Source organism: Euprymna scolopes, chromosome 33 (assembly GCF_053919585.1).
Source record: "Euprymna scolopes isolate OS-2025 chromosome 33, ASM5391958v1, whole genome shotgun sequence".
NCBI classification, from domain to species: domain Eukaryota; kingdom Metazoa; phylum Mollusca; class Cephalopoda; order Sepiida; family Sepiolidae; genus Euprymna; species Euprymna scolopes.
In genome coordinates, this window is record NC_136514.1 from 57,892,654 (window position 1) to 57,915,972 (window position 23,319).

Below are 23,319 nucleotides of genomic sequence, written 5' to 3' on the forward strand. Positions count from 1 at the left end.
TCATCTTTCTGGTGTCTTTAAAATGTAGAAATATTGAGCTATATAAATATTTATTCATTTGAATAATCACAAGATTTTTTTATTTTTAAATATTTTTTTAAAAATGCTTGAATTATAGATATTGCTTACATTTAAATAGAAATCAGAGGATGTCAACTAATCAGAAGATTAGAGATTTAATAAAAATTTTTAACAGACATTGCTTACCTGGAGATACAGATAATAAGCCATTGGAAGATTCCGTATTTGTCTATGTAAATCTGTTGAGTTGGAATCTTGCAATCGTAATAACACCGTGTAAACTGAAAGAAAGAATAAAAAATAGAAACATCTTGAAACGTCCAAATCAAAACAGGAAAGTTCCCTAGCCACCACTCAATCTGTCCATTCATCGCTTTTCTCTCTCTCTCTCTCTCTCTCTCTCTCTCTCTCCTCATCTCTATTTACTTCCTTATTCTCAAGCTCTCCCTCATCTCCATCCTTTCATCCATCTTTTCCTATTTCTCCTCATCCAACTCACCTTTCTTTCCTCATCCATATAACTAATTTCGCCTCATCCATCCATCCTTATCTCTTTGCATCTAACTCACATATCTCTCTTCATCACAGATTTCACTTCATCCAGTTTATCTATTTTTCTGCATCCATCTCACCTATCTCTTTGCATCCATTTCACTTATTTCTCTGCATCCATCTCACCTATCTCTCTGCATCCATCTCACCTATCTCTCTGCATCCATTTCACCTATTTCTCTGCATCCATCTCACCTATCTCTCTGCATCCATCTAACCTACCTCTCCTCTCTTTTATCTCCCCACATCTAACTCATATATCTCTCTTTATCCATTTCACAGATTTCACCTCATCCATTTCATCCATCTCACTTATCTCTCTTCATCCATCCCACCTATCTATCTGCATCCATCTCACCTATCTCTCTGCATCCATTTCACTTATTTCTCTGCATCCATCTCACCTATCTCTCTGCATCCATCTCACCTATCTCTTTGCATCCATCTCACCTATCTCTCTACATCCATTTCATCTATTTCTCTGCATCCATCTCACCTATTTCTCTGCATCCATCTCACCTATCTCTCTGCATCCATCTCACCTATCTCTCCTCTCTTTTATCTCCCCACATCTAACTCATATATCTCTCTTTATCCATTTCACAGATTTCACCTCATCCATTTCATCCATCTCACTTATCTCTCTTCATCCATCCCACCTATCTATCTGCATCCATCTCACCTATCTCTCTGCATCCATTTCCCTTATTTCTCTGCATCCATCTCACCTATCTCTCTGCATCCATCTCACCTATCTCTTTGCATCCATCTCACCTATCTCTCTACATCCATTTCATCTATTTCTCTGCATCCATCTCACCTATCTCTCTGCATCCATCTCACCTATCTCTCTGCATCCATCTCACCTATCTCTCCTTTCTTTTATCTCCCCACATCTAACTCATATATCTCTCTTTATCCATTTCACAGATTTCACCTCATCCATTTCATCCATCTCACTTATCTCTCTTCATCCATCCCACCTATCTTTCTGCATCCATCTCTATCTCTCTTCTCTACCTTTTATCTCTCTTCACCCATCTTACCTATATCTCTGAATCCATTTGTTCTTATCTCTCCTCATCCAACTCACCTACCTCTCCTCATCCAACTCACCTACCTCTCCTCATCCATCTAACTGATTTCGCTTTGTCTATTTCACTTTTCTTCACTCATCCATCCTTATCTCTCCGCATCTGACTCATATATCTCCTTTCATCCATCTCACAGATTTCACCTCATCCATCTAACTTATCTCTCTTTATCCATCCCACCTCTCTCCATCCATCTCAACTATCTCTCTGCATTCATCTCCCCCATCCATCTCACTCATCTCTCTTCATACATCTCACTGATTTCTTTTTATCCATCTCTTATGCCTTTTCATCCATCTCACCTTATTTCTCTTCACCCATCTCACCTATCTCTCTTTATTCATCTGCATCCATCTCTCCTTATTTTCATCAATCTCATCTAACTCTCTCTGCACCCAATTCATCTTTATGTATGATTCCTATTTTCCCAAGCAAAAGAAAAAAATGTTTCTGTTTTTATGGCATGGAAATACAAAATTCGATTTAAAATTTAATCTGAATGATTATGAAAAAGGACATTTATAAAAAAAGATAAAAATCTTACCGAGATCTGTCTCTCCACTATCAATGGCTTTAGAAAGTGCCAAATCATATCTCAACAATTGCATGAGCAATGGCACTTGTTCCGAAGCCCTCGGCTCAAATTCTAAGAGTCGAATTGCTAGTTCTTCTCGGCCACATTCCATGGCCTTACTAGCAATTTCAGAATAAGAGACCCCAGGAGTATCTCCCAATTTTTGAGAGATGGCATGAGCAAGGGCTTCATCCTGTTCGGCCTTTTGCTGTACCTGAAATGAGGAATGCAACATTCTTGAGAGGAAAAAGTCATACTGCCATCAAACATTTTGATCACTTACAGGTTTCATATTTCTTGGTTGTTGCTATTTTCAGTTAGAGTTATCTTTGACTTTCCTCGGATATCTTTTGTTGTTGCCAGTAACCTGAGGGAAATTAGGCTAATATAATACAGAACAGAGCAAATGTACCCCAGAATTAACAACAAAATATATATCCCCCCTTCCCTCGCCTTAAAAACAAAACTATGCTTTTTTTTTTCATTTTTCAGTCAGGAAACAGCCTTCAACCAGCTTACTCATTTGAAAAGCCCCTATTGTGTTAAATAAGCTTATTTGACTAATTTTTTTTTAATGTTTTCTTCTTTTTTTTAACCTATATATAGTTATAATAGATGGAAAAAACTTTTGCATTTATTAATTTATATATATATATACATATATATATTACATAGAAAAATGTGAGCATGAACAGTAATACGGTTAAGATTTAAACCTGGAAAAGTAAAAGGACTAGTTGTTAAAACTGGAAAAGAAAAAGACAAGATGTTCTCGTAAAAAATATAATAAATTTATAACTTAAAATATTGCAGCATTAAGAATTTTTTTAAAAATTCAATTTAACATTATATAATCAATTCTTAATACTGCAATATTTGAAGTTATAAATTTATTATATTTCTTACTAGAATATCTTGTCTTTTTCTTTTCCAGTTTTAACAACTAGTCCTTTTACTTTTCCATGTTTAAATCTTAAACTATATTACTTTTCATGCTCACATTTTTCTATGTAATTCATGATTTTTCCAGGCTTTGATTTGAAATAAAATTTTCTCTCTATGTTTCACTTGTTACCTGTGAATTATTAGCGATAGTACAGCTGAGCAACAGATCGGAACAGCAGTGAATTAGTGGTGACAGTCTTTTTTTTTTATATCCTGTTACGTCATCATCTCCCCTATTCCCAGCCGATTTGAGATAGCATAACATATTTGGTTGCTATGGTAACCAACAGCCAATAAAAAAAACGTCTCTGTTCCTTACAGATTCTGAGAATTTTTGAACACAGTAATTTTATTTTAACTTCTGTTTTACTGAACAAAGATTGAAAAATTTTCTTTCAAAATATAGCTGAGAAGGTGACCTATGAATTGTAAAAATTGTTTGAAATTTCGTCGTAAAATGAGTGAGTGGTGAAACTTTAAAGCAGTTCTAAATAAGTAAAACTAACACTTAACCATATATTTAAACATGGTATTGTTTGAATTTATATATATATATATATGTATATATAAATTCAAATATTGTTTGAATTTATATATATATATATATATATATATATCTATGTATATATAAATTCAAACAATACCATGCTTAAATATTTATATATATCTTTATCAATATATATATATATATATATATATATGGGTACCCAAGATGGCCGACCTGCAACAATGTGGGAATGGAATGTCTTTTCCCCAAATGCACCAGATTTATCATGTACAAAATTAACTTTTTGTTGGTAATATCGGATGGACATCATATCTGACTAGTTGGTGAGAAAGAAAATTTTTATGAAAACATAAAATTGTCATCCCATTAACGAAACAGCTGTATTAAGAGATCCAAGATGAAATAAACAAGAGTTATATAAAATAAAAAATGTAAGTCTTTGAATTTTAACAAAATTTTGTACTATACATGCTCTGCACCTATAAAATAGATACATTGAGCTTTACTCAAAATTAATGGTGATTCAGTTTTTATTATAAGATTCTCACTTAAATTAACAATATTTCAAAAATAAACATTTATATATATATATATATATATATATATATATATATATATATATATATATAAATTAATAAATGCAAAAATTCTTTTTCCATCTATTATAACTATATTAACATCAAAAGACGTTGTGTTTATTTAATTCAATGATACAACATGACATTTTTTATATGATATATATCATTTATAGTAGATTGCAAATACTCATAAACACAGTCTGGCTTTCTTAATTCGCATATTTCTATAATAAACATAATTTCTTAATTTGAATATTTCTATAATAAACAGCGTCTAATAAGTTTATATTTTGGAATATATAGTTGTAATTTTGTATTGTCATATTTTCTTATATGTATGCAATATTTTAATTTACAAAAAAATACCTGGTGTTGCTGGGAAGCTGAAAATAGATACTACACTTTGAAATATATATTTACACAAAATATATATAAAAAAAAATACAAATTGAACAAATTAGGCACAAGGCTGATCAAAAGTGTGGGGATAATGAGTGTTGTCGGTTATCCTTGGTCATAAATACTTAAAATTGTCTATCCTACTAGAAATATCGCCAGTCGCCACAATAACATTAACATAAGTTAACCCCAAATTTGAAAAAGTTTTATTGAATCATGGATGCATACATATATTTCATTTCATTGGTGAGGGAATGGAGAATAAGCAAAAAAACAACAAAAATTGGCTAGTAAGGCCTTTTCAACCCTTTTTAAATAATAGACCGCCCACTGTTTTTCAGTTTACCAAATACAAGCAGATTAATCTCTAAGTGGGCGTGAGATCTAAGTGTGGGTGAAAAAGAAAAAGGGTGGAGTTGGAGGTGGGTGGAGTCCTTCCAAGAGGAGTGCCAATGGGGAGAAAGGCCAGGGACGAAAAGAAGTAAAAATGGAGAGTGGAAATCTTGGAGACTTTCTACTACTTTCTATATAGTTGTATTAGAAATAATAATAACTAATTAATTACAATATAATAATCTTTTTTTATTTACTAAGGAGTCACTATTTATCAAGGCTAAAAGACACTCGGGGATAAGAGCTAAATATGGATAGATTGTCAATTATGATCAATATTATGAGAGGATTAAATATGGAACATGCAATATGAATATAAGTAAAATCATATCCGATATTGGGTTTATAGATAAAATAGAAAAGTATCTTGTATTGTCCTAACTTCTAGAGTGAATTTTACCCAGAAGTTAGGATTTCAATCCATGAAGGAAAAATTATCCAAATCAGAATATCTAAAATGGCGTGGAATGACAGATGAGAATAATCTATTCCTTAGATTAAATAAAAGGTTCAGTTTGAAATTCGCAGGCATCTGAAGAAGGCTGGAGGATACAATGGTTGAAATGTAGTAAAAAAATATGGCAACATCCAAGATGAGAATAAAATTTCAAAACATGCAAGTAATGTATATATATAGAAAAATAGCATGAACAAATATAAATTTAATAATAATATATATAGTCAAATAATATAAACATTAATTTCATAATATATTTATAAATATTCTCAAATAGTATAAACAAACATCAATTTCATAACACATAACAGTATTAGTAACAATGGAAATATTCAAGATATGAACAATAGTCTGAAACATGTAAGTAATGTCAATAACATAAATATTGACAAATAATAACAGATATTAATCAATTAGTATTAATGTTAATTTCAAATCATGCTTTGTATTTATTTTAAATTATGTATTGAACTGAGAAGTTCCTGCCATTTTTTTTTGTGTGTGTTTAAAAATTTGGAACCTATTTTTTTTTTTTAAGAATTTAATTTTGTTATTTTGTAAATTATTTTGTTGTTTTGTGTTATTTATTTTACTTCTTTTAGTTCAAGCAAAGCATATTGTCACTTGAATGTGAGGGGGCTACTATTTGGGATCATGTCTACAGCAGACTATGTGGGAAGTTGATCAGCAAGATGTTTGTTTGTATTACATTTAAATGTCCACAGGTTAATACAGTCAAGGAAGCAAGAAACAGAGGGAATTCAAGATGATTAATTTGAAGAAATACAATATTTGAAAATATTCTTTTCATATCGCACACACACACACATACACACGCATATATATGACAAAAAGTCTATATTCCAAATTTCAAAATGTTGTCCATCTTACCATTTATTTCTTTCAGCATATTAAAATATTCAATTCTTGACAGCACCTGTTTCATAGTGCAGAAACATACATATAATTATTATGTCAATTTTTTAATCTTTTCCATCCTGACTCATCAGAAGAATAAAAATTAACTTTAAAAGAAAATAAAAAGATGAACAACTTATTGGAATTTGGAACATAGACTTTTTGTCATTTAAGTGTATACTAGCCTGGGTGCCCGGTGTTGCCCGGAGCAAAAGAAAAGTGGTAGTAGGCATGCAGGCTCAAACCCATACCCCAAAGGAGGAAAAAAATGTGAAAAGAAAGTGACATCTTTGTGCCCATTGTCAAACCGGAAGTGGCAAAGGTTTAAGTTAAGGCTAGTCAACCAAAAAGAGGGGATTGCTTTCGAAAATATCAGCGAAAAAAGCGACCTCTTCCTGTAGAAAAGTGCCCAGTTTTGAAGGAATTAATGTTTTTAGCCAATTTTTCGATATTTGTCATCTGAAGGGTCAAGTTTTAGAACAATACTGATCTTGTGAAAATCCATCACCTCTGTCGAAAGTTTTAGGCAGACATACAAACATACATTTAAACAGACAGGTGAGATTTATATTATACTCTGTAGTTACATCAAGCTTCATAAATTAAAGGATTGGCATAAATAAAAGATGAAATATAATTGAATAAGCATATTTTGCCCATATATATATATATATATATATATATATATATATATATACAAACACACACACTGCATTCCCTATTCATACAATTACTTCAAATTTACTCCAAAGATGTGCACAGGTAAGAAACGTATATTCATTTTAAATAACATTGTCATTATTTTAAATCAATCAAAATTATTGACAAGTGAAACATTAGCAATGAATACACAATGGAAGGAACAGAAAAGTCTCTTCTCGTCTAATATTCCAATGCTACCATTCGATCTATATTGTCACATATAGGATACCCTCAAGCGGGCTATTATGTCCAGACCCATGGAGCCAGAAGAAAAAGTTGGTTAAAGGTTATCCTATGACATCAAACATAATTGAGAATGATTAATGTAATGAACCCTGTTTGATTTCTTATAAGGAGGGTTTATGAGATGTGTTGTTTTATTTTGCTGTTCCACAGACAATCATATAGAGCTAAAACACAGGCAGCTAACAAAATATGGACAGACTTTTGGCAAATTATTGTACATTATATATATATATATATATATATATATATATATATATATATATATATATATATTGAGTAAAACGATTCATAAGGAATACGAAATAAAGGTGAAAGGTGCCTTATTCCATGGAGTTCATATATATATATATATATATTGGACTTTGCTAAGTATTCCCTTTCATTTTATCTATAAACTTAGACTTCTCTTCCAATTTTCTTTCTTGACTGTTTTCAAAAATTAAGCTAACCAGCCAAAATAGATACTTATCTATACTTACCTTTTGCTAACCTTTTTTCCTCTAAGGAGAAGAGCCTTTCTTTGAAACTCCATGGAATAAGGCACCTTTCACCTTTATTTTGTATTCTTTATGAATCATTTTACTCAATATATATATATATATATAATGTACAATAATTTGCCAAAAGTCTGTCCATATTTTGTTAGTCGCCTGTGTTTTAGCTCTATATGATTGTCTGTGGAACAGCAAAATAAAACAACACATCTCATAAACCCTCCTTATAAGAAATCAAACAGGGTTCATTACATTAATCATTCTCAATTAACTACATACTATACAATGCTTCAAGCAAATTACACCCACCTCTTATATATATATATATATATATATATATATATATACATATATAATTATTATATAATTATATATATATATATGTATAGGGTTCATATACAATCATTCTACACCATGGTGTAGAGGTGTGGGTTATATATTGTCATCAAATTTTTTGGTACTTGTACAGTTTAGTCAAGACATTAAAAATGAAAATATCGAAAAAAGTTTAAATTGTATGTATCCGTTATGGAACAAAGTTCTCCGAAAAAAAATTTCACTTAATTTCATCAAGTAGTTTTTTTTTTGTACAGCGAAAAAACAATTTGTTATGATACCGAGCAAAATGTTCGATTTTTAGGAAGAAAAGCTAGTATTAAAGATGGGAAGGGGTGTCAGCGCTTCAACTGGAGTTATCTCCCTTTGGCATTTCTAAAATTCAAACAATTATTTTTTAATTCAAGATGGCTGCCTTCAACGCGCTCTCATAAAAACGTGTTTTTCCGCTGTAAAAAAAAAAAACTACTTGATGAAATTAAGTGAAATTTTTTTTCAGAGAACTGTGTTCTATAACGGATAAATACAATTTAAACTTTTTTCGATATTTTCATTTTTTAATGTCTTGACTAAACTGTACAAGTACCAATTTTTTTTTTAAATCTATACTTTTAGTATGCCCAAAACAAAGCATATTGCCAATGAATCATTAGTGGCTTCTGTAGTAGAGACCAGATTTATAGGAGGAAACCTGAGTGGGGAGTTGGGCAGCAATATGTTTGTTCATATTACATGTAAATTTCTGCATGTTGGTACAGATGAGGAAACAGGGAATGAGAAGAAATTTCCAAAGGCAGACGGTTCAAGAAAAAAAAAGCTATGAGAGTAGAAAATCTTCCAGCATTTAGGGACTTCTACAGTGAAGGGGTGGAATATTGCTTCTGATCAGGTGGTTCAGAGGGAGTTAGTATATATTTTATTCAATTTGATTCACAAGTTGCAAAAGATTAGTATTAATTTTTATTTTTAGTGAACATTTTTTTTATTATCAAACATGAAATTGACAATTTGCATTATTTGGATTATTCGGATTCCTGTTCTCATCTTGAGTGTCATTTTCACAATTTTTCGGTTGATGTAAACTCTTATCTTCTTCAGATGTGTTTAGTTGAACCTGGAATCTGCAGGGATTTTTGAATAGAATGAGGGAAGCATGCTCTTGTTCCATCAACCATGACTGGGCAGACGTTCTAAGCAATTCACAATTGTATTCTGAGTATCACCCACATTGAAGATTGAACTTTCAACCTCCAGAAAAGTGTCACTGAAAACTGAATTTTACTAAGTACTTTATCCGTTATGCCACGAGTTTATAGCATAACAGATAAAGTATGTGGTAAAAACACTTTTCTGGAGGTTGAGGATTCAATCGTCAGTATAGGCAATTTCAGAATACAATTGCAAATTGCTTAAGACTTCTACCCGCTCATAGCTTATGGAACAAGAGCATACTACCCATGGATTAAATAAAGGATCCCGTTCAAAATTCTGTGCAAATTCCCAAGTTCAACAAGATATACCTGAAGAAGGTTGGAGATTACTTTGGTAAAAAGTAACATTAAAAATGAGAACAGTAGTCTGAATAATCCAAATAATACCAATTATCAATCCTCATCTCAAACATTCAGAAAAATGAAATTGGCAAATATAATTTTTAGAAAAGGATTAGTGAATATTTTGAGGCTGTTTTTTAGTTTAAAGGTGGCAGTGTCATATGAAAGAAGATAACTTCTTTTTTTTTTTTTACCTCAGTTTCATTAATAGTTTTACTGGTTTCTTAATAATTTCTTAGTTTCATAAACACATCTATAAAAAGGTTTTTGTTTTTGTAAATAAAGTTGTAAATAAGTTGTTGAAAAAAATCTAGAAAATGAGATAAAAACAGCGTAAATATAGAAGAAATAAAGAAAATATTAAGGTAAGACAAGTTCTCTCCCTTAATATGAAAAGGTGCCACCTTCAATTAAAAAATAGCCGACCATATTTTCTGTGAAATAATTCTCATTACTTAAGTTATGAGATTCATTAATTAGTCTTTTTTTGTTTTTTTTCACAACTGGGTGAGTACTAATTTTAATTTTTACATGAGGGTTCATATTACCAAAACTTCGGGATCAACAAGAAATTTATTTTCCTCAATTATTTTGTTAAATTGTATCATCTGAAATGAATAATAGAAGATTTGGTTTATCATTGCACTTGGTTTGTATTACCATTTGGTTTGGTTTGTGTCACTGTCAGGTTTGATTTATATTATTATTAGGTTTTGGTTTATATTACAATTGGGTTTGGTTTGGGTTACCGACAAATCTGGTTTATGTTACCATCAGGTTTGATTTATATTAGGTTTTAGTTGTATTACCATCAGATTTGGTTTTCCTGTTTTACAGCATATCAACTCCACTTGAATCAATGATATGATTAGTTTACCTATAGCTGGAAGTGTAATCATTATTAATACCAACATAAATTATTTGGTACTTATACAGAATAAGGACTGTGCTATTGTTGGAATTTTCCAGGAGTGTACATAAAATGCAAGAAGGTGCCAAATGAAAACTTTGTGAATTTTTTCATGCAAACATTGGCTAATATTTTCAATTAAAAATGTATTATTTCTGTTATGAAGATAATTTAATGAAAAATTAATTGAAAGAATTAAAACAATATTCTTTTTATTGTTACGAAGAAAATACATTAATGATTGGACAATTTTTAGAAAACTTAAGAAAATTAAAATTCAAACCAAGAAAAAAAGCACTCATTTTAAGTTTCATGAATAAATATTTTTTTTTTTGAATATTAAATAAGTGATAGCAAACAAAAAGGATAATTTTTAAATAAATTTTTTCTTTTTTCTGCTTTTTTTTTGTTCAAATCAAGATAAATATTTATTTATTTTTTTTATAATAAACCAATGATAGCAAATAGTTTCTTAAATGAAGTTGGCTGCTGCGATTTCATTGAATCAGCATTTCGGCACCTATCAGCATTTTACATAAACAGCCTGAACAATTCAGACATAAGCATAGTCCTTCTTCTGTATAAGTGCATAAACGAAATATTATTGAAAAATTAGTTAAAAGTATTTATTCTGTTCTACCTACTCATTTGTGACCTAATTTGAATATTCAATATTTAAAAGAAATTTTAAGTCAATTTACTATAGCATGTTGATGTTTATAATCAGTGTTCAGCCATTTTGAATTTGAAGAGAGTAAGTACTGCATTTTCAGATCATTAAATTAAATTAAACTTGGTTTATTATTCACTCTGGTTATGCATTTACTTCCTCTCCTATTTCCTCTTATGGTATGACAAAAAATTGAGCTAAAAAGCAGCAAGAACTTAGTTGCCAACCTAATATTAAGTAATCCTTACTAAAACTGAGATAGGAAGTAGTTGTTAAGGGCTCAAAAGATCAAGTGTGTGGGAGTGAGGGATCATGTGATGCAACAATGCTGGGTAATTTCGTTTTGAGGTGAGTACAATGATACACATGTCAGCATGAAGTTCTGAATATGATAACAAATGAAGTTCTGAATATAATAGCAAATGTTAGCACTGATTGACTCTTTAATTATGCCCCCCAAAAAAGCATAAAGAAACTATTTTGTATAAAAATCGTTTCCAAATTGTTTAATTAATTGAAATAAACAATGATTCAACCAGAAAAACATCATAAAGAATCTGAATAAAAGTAGCCAATGAAAAAAAAAATCTGAATTTAAGATAGATTTCCCAAACTTGAGTCGTGCTACCCACTCCCTGTGTATGTATGTGTGGAGAGAAGAAACAAAACAAAAAAAAAAACACATTTTTTTTAAATAACTCCAATTAATTTCAATTAAGAAAACCAAAATTAATAGAAAGACACAGTGTGCTTGTGAGGGTAAAAGAGACAGGAGGTCATATTTTGATAAAAAAAAAAGTAATTTAACTCCACTACTTCCGTCATGAATTGCTTGAAATCTTTGTCTTCTCAGCAAAACTAATATTTTCAGTTTTCAGAGAGAACTGTTATAAAAGAGAAAAGGATGGCAAAACAAGATAGAAAGAGGAAAAGAGAAGAGAAAGAGTGAAATAAAATCCAGCCAAATAGCAATAAAAAAAATGAGGAGGTAAGGCTCTAGCAATTTTGCAGAAATCAGTTTTTCTTGTAAAAAAAAAAAGAAGCAAATTTGAATTAAAAAGCAGAGAAGCAAAAACTAACATGCAGTTTAGGCAAAAATAGAAGAGAACTCATATTTCTGAGAATCACAAGTTGAGTTCAGAGCAGATAAAATGTATCTGTCAATGTTCTTTATTATCAAAAACACGATCACTACTATGATGATAATAATTCCACCCATGGAAGAGCTATACAATTCTCTTCTTTTTTTATTTTTTTATCATTTTGTTCGAGCTGGGAATGAGGCATCCTACTTGATGCAAGGACCTACACCCACTATCTCATACATTTCAACCGAGAGATCTTTTTAAAATTCTAACTACCCCTTTAAATGCAATCATTTATAGCTCTCTTGTACTTGGTTGACCAGGTATATGTGCCAGATAGTTTTTGGAATTCTTTTTCATGAGTCCAGTTGCAAGACCTTGGTATTTTGTTATCGTTTCTTCCTCAGCACTTTTTTTTTCTCCTTCTTCTCTCATTTCACTATATCAGGTTTTACAGGTGTTTTCTGGATGCAATAGCTGTAGAAATTGTATAGTCAAAGTGGATCGTGTATAATTTATTTCCAACTGTTCTTTTTGGTTAGATGTTCCCAGGACTTGCTACTATATTTGATATTCAACGTTTTCCAGATGGTCCAGTGGAGATATTTACATATTTTTACATCATATAATAGCCATCCTTCAGCAAAGCCTTACAGCTGGATGTCAGGTGGCTCACACTCTACTTCTGTGTGACAGAACCTGAATTTTGTCAAAATTCCAAGACTCTTTACATATTAATGGCATATTTATAATTAGTATTTTTTTTTTATTTGCAATATTATGAAAATTATATTTATAACCATGAGTGATAAGAATGAATTCAATCAGATGGCAGAATTGCTTTATAAAATATGTTGCATCTTTTTTGACACGAAAAGACCATGTTCTGCTAACTGGATTAATTCTTTACCTGGAAAAGCTTCTCTGATTGATGCTGCCATTTTCCTTTGCTTGGGACAACAACGATAATTTTATTACAATAATGGCTCTACATTCAAGAATTTTTTTTCCTATTCTAATAGAAAAAATGTTTTTTAGTTCAAACATGTACAAAACCAAAACTCAACCAGAAACAATCTTTGATGTGCATACAGTCACTACAACAAAGACATTTCTATCTAAGAAAAATATAATTTATTCTTAATATTCGATTTTACCAGATGAAATACTGCTACATTATTCTTGTGTTAATATTTAATAATAATATATCTATAATAATGTTATATTAACGTCTTATGATTCTCAAATGTCATATCTCTTTTTTTTTCTTTTTCAGCTTGATCTTAGATTGAACAACACACAAAAAGTGCAAGATAATGTTCAAAGAGGTACAAACACTCAGTAGATATTGCTATTTTTTACTATTTATTATACTTCACACTGCAGTTTCCCATTTGTCTTAAATGCATTCCTTTTATCAGTAATCAATGTTTCACTCCTTCAGCCATTAACACAATTCAACATGTTTATATAGTCATCCAATGCAAATTGTATTGCTTTCAACATAGTAACGTAAAGCCTTGTCTAGCAAGTATTACTTATTCAGTGAAATCACTTTCAACTGTTGATTCAAGGATCATGCTTCATCAGACTTTGCTACACTAGCATGCAATGTACGAGATTGTTAAAAAAAATAATTGGGTGACAATCGCCCAAGATTTTCTCTCTTTACTTTCTGTGCTAAAATAATATTAAGTAGACTTTCTTATCCTGCAACATTGTTATTTTGATGCGCATATAAAAACAGATGAATCACACAATATTAAACTGATAATATATTCCAGGGCTAAAAAGCAATAAATAACACACAAAATATGACACCTTACAAAATATTGAACTCATAATATACTCCAAGATAAAAAAAAAATTGATATGCAACACACAAGACACATGAAACATCACAAGATATAATAAACCCTTACAAGATATTGAACTGATAATATATTCTAAGATAAAATAAAAATATAACGTATAAGATATATGACAAGATACATGACATATTGTGGCATGGTAGGATCAGTTTGAACACTGATAGTGTCTCTGAGTTTGGCCAAGAACAACAGTAACAGATTGGTGATTTTAACGTGATTCAAACGAATGCTAAATGCTCTGATTGCTATTCCCATTCTTTCTCAACTTTGTCTGAATTCGTTTTCTTTTCCACTTTCTAAAACAATTTTTCACAAGAATGTGTGAACTCAAAAGTATTTTCAACCAATGAAAATTATTTCAAGTCCCAAAGAACATTGACCAAATGAGATTTTCTCCAGATGGCCGCATCTCAAAGAACCCAAGAATATCATTCAACAACACTCCCATTCTTCTGCGCCTTTCGATCGAGGGGAGGCAAGTTACAAAAGAAAGGAATCAATATCTCCCATATCAGCTTATTTTATCTCGAGCACACATTTTTACACATAAACAAGAGTCAAGTAAAGTAAAACGAATTGTTACTTATAGCTAAAACATAACTTTTATACCCAATTTATATTAAACTAGCCTGGGTGCCCGACGTTGCCCGGATGTTTGGAGGTGTGTGTTGAACAAAAAAAAAGTGGTAGTAGACAGTCAGGCTCGAACCTGTACTGCAAAGGAGGAAAAGAATGTGAAAAAAAAAACGTGACATCTTTGCTGTTGTGTCCATCACCAAACTGGAAGTAGCAAAGGTTTAAATTAAGGCTAGTCAATCAAAAAGAGGGGATGACTTTCGAAAATATCAGTGGAAAAAGTGATCCCTCCCTGTAGAAAAGTGCCCAGTTGAGGGTGAAGGAATAAATTTTTTTTAGCCAATTTTTCGCTATTTGTCGTCTGAAGGATTGAACTTCAAAACGATACTGATCTCGTGAAAATCCGTTGCCTCTGTCAAAAGTTTTAGGCAGACATACATTTAAACAGACAGATGAGATTTATATTATAGATGTCGATGTGGTTTTTGACAATACCCAAAAATGCAATCGTCATCCAAAATGGTTATAAAAATGGTGGTATATAACACTTAAGATACATGATACATTATAAGATACAAACAAAAAAAAGAAAGGTAAAAGAAACAAAATTTGTAAAGGGATTCAAAGTTACATACAGTTTGTTCATTAAATCTTGTGTTTTTCCAATTTTTTTTTTCTCATAACTCATCTTACATATCATCTTACCTTATAACAGGCCCAATGAGCAAGGATACGACTGACACCTGCTGTGTCATGAATATGCAGGAACTGACAAATGCGAATGGCAAGGAAGAAGTGTTTGCGAAGAACCAGGCGATCAATAACAACATCTATGGTTAATGTCTCCATTCTAGGAAAATGGTCAAGGTTCATGACACAATAAAAGCAAAAGAAAAAAAAGTTCTTTATTTTATTTGTTAGTCTTTTGGAATTAATCTCTTATTTTTAATCAAGATTTCCATACGAAAATTTAATAAAAAAATAAATAAAATACAACTATATATTTTTGGTTTGGAGTCCCGATAGGCGGGTGATGAAACACTGCAACACTTTTCTGACAATTTCTGCAATTGTGCTGGTTCCAACTGTATTGGCTTGCCTTTCAGTCGAATTTTGTCTGAAACACTGAGTGTAGGACCCTTATCACCTACCCAAACCTGCATCTGTCTCCTTATCATCTACCCAAACCTGCATCTGGAGGGGTAACTCCAACTTCAACTGTATAGCCACAGCAGATGCTGCAGTGCACTAGACTAGATGCAGAATGCCATTGTCTTACAAGACAGAAGCTTGCCATCGTATATTTTTGGTTATTTTAGCAGCATATCATTTTGTTTTGTTGTTATTTAATGGCAAATATAATCGTTTTGACAAAACTGGTTATGTAAACATTCATTGCAATACATCTTGTTCAGCAATGTTGCAATACATGCAAACAATAGTTTTGTTTCAAAGGTTGACCATCCAGAATTTAATATAAATATTTTCATAACTTACTTCCATGCTCTACTCACATATTGAGCACTGTTGAAGTAAATGCTAAAAAATCTATACATAAAATATACCTCCTTATAAAATTTCATGAAATAATAATAATAAAATATATATATATATATATATATATATATATATATATATATATATATATATATATAGGTGCTGCGATTTCTACGAAGTTGACTCAGGCTCACCTTTTAACGAACACGTCTGTTTTTAGCTAATACAAATCTGTGAAGGCTACATTTTTTATAAATAGGAAGAAATAAAAAATTAATTTTAATTGCACAGGTAAAGGTGTTTTTGATTCTGATATTAATTTCATTGGTATCCTTTTTATCCATCTGAGATTGTCTTTGCTGCACTCTACTCCCTATCTTATTCTTTGTGTGCCCCTTTTGTTGTTGACTGTTGTTCTATTGTTTGTATCTAGCAGCATTGATAATGTATTGCAACTTCATCCATCTTTGCTTTTGGAGACTTCAATAATCATCATTCTTACTGGCTCCTGAATCCAATACAACAAATCTGTCTGTCATAATTTTTTTTTTGTCACATCTCCTACATGCTTTTCTGATAATGACCTTCATCATCGTTTTCTCACTTCTGCTCTCATGTTCTATTTTCTTTTCTCCTCCACTGAGTTTTTCTGATCATGCTCTTGTTCATGTTGAGGTTGATTTTTCTGCGAAGTCTTCTTTTGATCATCCCAACCATAGGAATTCATTTAACCACAGGAAGGCTGATTGGAATGAGCAATCTTATGTGACATTTTATGGGCTACTACTAGTTTAGTAAATTTAGTAAATTTCAGTGTTGGGATGATTAATCAGAATCAGAAAAATCAGAACTTTTGGAGATTTCCGATGCCAAAAACAATCCGTTTAATTATCTTTTTTCATTTGATTCTGTTTAAAATAAAACCTTCCACTGTTATGGATTTGAAACTACTAGTAAAACTAAAATCTATAATCAACCTCTTACAAGTGTGTTTTGATGTTTGAGAAAATATATACGCATTTAACATGTGTTTTTTACGGTAATCAAGAAAAAATAATTTTATAGTGAAATATTTAGAGATTTATAAAGAATCAGAATCAGCAATTGTATCGGAATCGTCCCATCACTAGTATATTTCCAAATGATTCTGCTAAGGAAGTTACTGATTAGTTTCTCATTGGAATAGACACCTTCATTCCTAAGTTCATACCAAACCTCAATTTCCTTCCCAGTTTTCATCCGTTTGTACTTCTGCCATTGCCTATTGTAACCATTACTTTAATTAGTATCGCCAGGATGGTTTTGAGACTTCTAGATAATCTGACGCAAGATAGTAATCTCTAAGGCTAAATCTAATTATACTTAAAGAATTTTTGACTATCTTATCTCAAAAGGTTGGTCTCATGATTTTTGGAGAGTCTATAATAGTATATTTAATAATGTCTGGTGTTCCTCTTCTGTCCAAGGATAAAGTTATTTCATATTTTAAGGATAAGGCTGATCTCTTTACTCCTCTTTTTGCTAAAAATTCTTTTTTTGGTGATTCTGGTACTATTCTTCCTGATTTTCCTCCGAAAACTGATTAACGATTGTTTTTATTTCGAAATTAGATTCTGTAAAGCTGACTAATCGACATGTGAAAAAAATGGAGGTTAATATTTTTGAATGATCACTGTTTTTTTTTTTTTTTGTATGTCGATGTCAGTTTAACAAAATCAAATTCTGAACAGTTTCCACACATTAGGGTATTCAGGTTAGTAGAAAATTTAATTTTACTGCATTTGCCATAAATTATTTGTTGTTCTTATTTTTTGCTTATGAATATTTGGTTCTTAACTATTCTGGGCTTTCACTCCTCTCTCCATGATAATTTGACAATGGAAAGGATTTCATCAGAAAAGGATACTGAGTGTAAGTAAGAGGCATTCCGATGCTGTAATGTCGAATCTGGTTAAGAACACGAAGCTTCTGGCACATGGTCATAAATTCTTTGGCCGAATAATCAGTCAGGAAACTCTTTCCAAATGCAGCAGCCTAAAATAAAAGAAATTGAATTCTTTAAAAATAAAAATAAAAGTAGTTGACCATAGTTGAGGGCAACCTGAAGGCTCCTTTTTCATTAACTCTCCAACCTGAAATTAAACAAAAACATAATGAAATGACAACCAAAATAAATAATACGATCAAACCAGACAACCACCCAAATAAAACCAGTCTGCCTCCTCCCTTGAGGCTCGCTTTCACAAATATCTGTGGACTTAGAAGTAATCTAGATGATGTAGAGTCTTACCTCTAAGTAAACTCACCTGGATATTTTAGCATGAAACAAACTTACACTTTTCTAACTACTTGACAGGATACCCCGGCCTCTTCTGCCATAAGGACTGATAGATATATGCACAGGCTTGGAGTCTATATTCATAGCACCCTCCCTTTAACTAAAGCAACATTTTGAATCAGATGACCAGGCTTTTATGTACTTTTGACTAGCCTTTCATCACTGTGTTAGTTACTTATATTTTCTTTACCGCTCTCCCTCAAGTCAGGATTGTACCCTAATTGATCATGTGTGTGATAGTAAAGATGCAGTATTCTCCTTAAATAGTAATGCCCAAATACATGTGTTTGGTGACTTTAATGTCCATCATAATTCTTATGGCTTGGTTTCTCAGGTTGCACGGATGCAGTTGGATGCTCTACTTATAGCTTCTCTATAGCCCATTCTCCCACACAGATAGTAATGTTCCCAACCCGCCTACCAGATTGTGAACCCTAGCAGGCTTCACTTCTAGAGTTATTCCTCACCACAGTACCCAAGGATTGTGTGACTAATGCCCACAGACCACTTGGAAATGCAGACCACATAGCGGTTTCAGTTGACATCACACTTAAATCCCAACCCCAAGATGAGGAGTCATTGTTCAAAACAACAAAGTACCACAAAAGGGCTGACTGGGAAGTCATCAGAGAACACACCAGAGTTGCCACATGGACTGATATCTTCTCTCTTTCTGACAAACAACTGAATGGTGCAAAGCAAGCATTGAAGCGCATGTTCCCACTCAGAAGTATTATAGCAAACCCCATTCACCCCCATGGTTCATTACAGATCATGTAGCTGCCATTGCACAAAGACAGGATACATTCCACCGGTTGTACATCATAAATCAAATATAAATAGGCAAAAATTCATAGATGCTAGAAATAATTGTAAGAGAAAAAGCAACAGTCAAAAGAAAGCATGCTGAAATAATCAAGGAACGCATAGAATTGCAAAAGATAGGAACTTGTGATTTCTAGAAAATCTATAATAGTGTAATGAATAAAAAGCAATCAGTAATTCCTCCCCTATCCAACAATCAGAAGGTTGCATGTAAAGCAACACAGAAGGTGGAACTGTTTGCCTGGCGATTCACCTCCAACTCTACCTTAGAGCCAACAAACAACTCTCTCCCGAATTTCCCTATGCAGACTGAAGCCACACTAGACGATGTAAAAATTATCCCTTCTCATGTCCGTGATATCATAAAAAATTTAGACACCTCCAAGGCATGTGGGCCTGATATAATCCCTGCTATAGTAATTAACAAATGCTCAGCTGAGCTAGTCCCCATACTTTCCAAGCTCTACAATAAATGCCTTGCTGAATCTTGCTTCCCTAATAGCTGGAAGATGTCCTCTGTGGTACGAATGTACAAGAATTCTGGTTAAAGGACTGACCCTCAAAATTATCACTATCAGTCTCCTCACCCTCTTCGCTAAAATTGAGACCTTAATTAATCAAGCACTAGTCTACCACCTTGCAAAAGCAAATCATAGCTGGTAATATGCTTAAGCTTAAGGCTTTCGATGCATCTTTTAACGTCTACCCCCAGGCTACTATATCTGTTTGTATTTATGGCTTATACCACACAATCATATTCTTATGAGGAGGAACCTGGTTATATTAATATTCATTACACCACAATCTTACATATAAAGTTATTTTGTCAAATGTTCAAAGTCAGGCACAAATAGCATTTAAGCTAATAAATCAAACTTTGTTTCTGATTAACCAAATTTCATTTGTTAATTTTTAAATTTTTTTTTTATTACATTTTCACCCCAAACAAGGCACATTGCCACTTTGATGTAGGGGGGCTACTATCAGGGACATAAGCTACAGGGGTACTATGTGGGGAGTTGGGCAGCAAGTTGTTGGTTCACATTACACTTGAATTTCTGCATGTCAGTACAGTTGGGGAAGCAGGAATCCGGAATGGAATTCCAAAGTCTAGCGGTTTTGGGGAAGAAACTACTGGAGTAGAAGGCTCTCTTACATCTAGGGATCTCAACTGAACTGTGAAGGGGTGGGATTTTGCTGCCTGTCGGGTTTGTCGTGGGTATTTATGTCAATGGGGTACACGTGCTTGCAGTTCATCAGAGCATTCACCGTTAAAGTACTTGTATAACAGGCAGAGAGATGCAACATTTTGTCGATGGGACAGAGGCTGAAGCTTAGATCTCGTACTTGTTTTACAACAAACAAACATGAGAAATACTTTTTTGCCAAATTAACACTTTTCACTGCCCCCACCTCACCCTAAAAAGAAATGACATTCTTTTTTAGGTGATTATTTTACTATTTTACAATTTAGAGTGGGGCAATTTCATATATAAATTTAACATAAAATGATCCCTTATTTCTGGGCCATTCTAGCTTTTAAAGGCAGTTAACTGATTTTTTTCCACCTTAATTCTCAGCAGCTACCAGGTAGGGGTCAGTTTAGGATTAGGTTCGAAGAATGTAACAAATGTTTTGAAAAATAATTTGAACCTGATTAAAATTAATAGGAATAAAAAATAAAATCAATTATTAAAGAATTTTAAATATCTTGTACAAAGGAAAGCTCTGACAGAGTTAATGCTGAGTACACATGAGTAAGGGAAAATAATACAAAACCCAAATTTAATCAGAACTGAATTGCTCCAATCAAAAAAGTTTAATAACACCAATAGAAATTGATCAATGTGTCAGAGTCTATGTTTTCTTTTATGAATTTGTATTTTATATTTGTGAGTCATTGTTCGTGTTCTCAGCAATCGCCAATGGCAGAGACAAGGATATAGCCAGAACAATAAAAGATCAAAATGAATAGAAAACTATAGCACACCGCATTAGTCAGCAATTGTTGGGAGGGAGAGATGCATGGTTTCATACCAATTTTAAAGAGTCTATTTATGTTTTTTTTTTGCTGAATGCTAATCAGAAAAAAAACTTGACAAAAAAATTTTGTAAAATACAGGGTAGAACGATAAAATTGTCACCCTAAAGAAAAGCTTTATTTTAAAACTTTTATTGAAAAGATCAATTCAGGTAACTTGATTATGTAGTAGAGCTGACATCTATTCAATGTAGCTGCCTTCAGCCTCAATCACCCTCTCGATACGGGTCCGTAACTAGGAGCATGCCTTTTTGCCACAAGCGCTGGGGGTAGGTTGGCAAATACTCGGCGATCAGACTGGCTTTGGTGTTGTGGGAGGTCATGTTGGTGATGTTCTTCACGTATGACCAAACAAAGTAGTCCAGTGGGTTCAGGTTGGGGAAAGAGGGAGGCCAGTGAGAGAAGGGTACAAAGTCGTAGCACCCCTCCTGAAACCAAGCCTGGGCTTCTTTGGACTTGTGGGCTGGCGCAGAGTCCTGCTGCCACACCCAGGGTCTGCCAGCGGCCACCTGATTGCATAAGGGGATCATCACACTCTTCAACACATCCAGGTACACTTTGGTGTTGACTTTCAAGCCAACTTCAAAGATGTGAGGTAGTATGATGTGGCCCTCACTTGAAACTACACCAAAGACTATAACCATGGCCAGAAACTTTGTTTTCATCAACCTGGGCATGTTCCTGTTATTTGTGGCAATCCAGTGAATCATTTTGAGAGTGCTGGCAAGGGTCCTGTTGTCATAATTTGGATCGGTAAAGAGTATGAGTTGTAGAGCGGCACATCTCCAATCTCGTTTGTTGAACATTGTGTCACTTTCAGACATGATAGAAGGCTCCTATCACTCTTGGGATTTGTATACAACTGGCCAACTAGTAGATGGTTTGCAATAAAAAAAAAAAAAAAAAAGAAAAGTGGTTTACATCAAACAGAAATGGAATCATGTCGTCTTTTATAGGGCGACAATGTTATTGTTTCACTCTGTAAGCATGAGAAATATGCTTCTTGATAGATTTATAAATTAAGCTTATATGGAATATCCTTCTTCCCTCAAAAATGAGATCCTACTTTATTCTTTTAAAATTATTTTAGAGTGGGGACCAGTTTTGTATAGAAATTTAATATAAAAATTATCTCTTGTTTCTGAGCCATTTAGGCTTTTTTAGACAATTAGCAGAATGTTTTCCCACAAACACAAATTCTGAGTGGTTGGCAGTTAGGGTTAGATTTAGATTTGAACATAATTAAAATAAATAAAAAGGAGCAAAAGTAAAATCAGTTTTAAAAGAAAAAAATCTTAAAGGACTGACCCTCAAAATTATCACTATCAGTCTCCTCACCCTCTTCGCTAAAATTGAGACCTTAATTAATCAAGCACTAGTCTACCACCTCGCAAAAGCAAATCATAGCTGGTAATATGCTTAAGCTTAAGGCTTTCGATGCATCTTTTAACGTCTACCCCCAGGCTACTATATCTGTTTGTATTTATGGCTTATACCACACAATCATATTCTTATGAGGAGGAACCTGGTTATATTAATATTCATTACACCACAATCTTACATATAAAGTTATTTTGTCAAATGTTCAAAGTCAGGCACAAATAGCATTTAAGCTAATAAATCAAACTTTGTTTCTGATTAACCAAATTTCATTTGTTAATTTTTAAATTTTTTTTTTATTACATTTTCACCCCAAACAAGGCACATTGCCACTTTGATGTAGGGGGGCTACTATC

At 32.5% G+C, this 23,319-nt stretch overlaps 1 protein-coding gene across 2 annotated transcripts in view; it reads right to left on the minus strand.

The window, feature by feature from the left end:
* LOC145258238 (vacuolar protein sorting-associated protein 16 homolog) overlaps window positions 1-23,319 on the minus strand; it is a 134,345-nt gene that overhangs the window by 22,743 nt on the left and 88,283 nt on the right. The window contains exons 13-17 of one of the 2 annotated variants that reach the window (XM_080116201.1): window positions 18,286-18,413; window positions 15,588-15,732; window positions 10,319-10,378; window positions 2,212-2,455; window positions 208-302 (exon numbers count right to left, since the gene is read on the minus strand). In XM_080116201.1, coding sequence (XP_079972327.1) covers window positions 208-302; window positions 2,212-2,455; window positions 10,319-10,378; window positions 15,588-15,732; window positions 18,286-18,413 — 672 coding nt within the window. The remainder of the gene's footprint in view (window positions 1-207; window positions 303-2,211; window positions 2,456-10,318; window positions 10,379-15,587; window positions 15,733-18,285; window positions 18,414-23,319) is intronic. The other variant, XM_080116202.1, reaches the window with a different exon arrangement.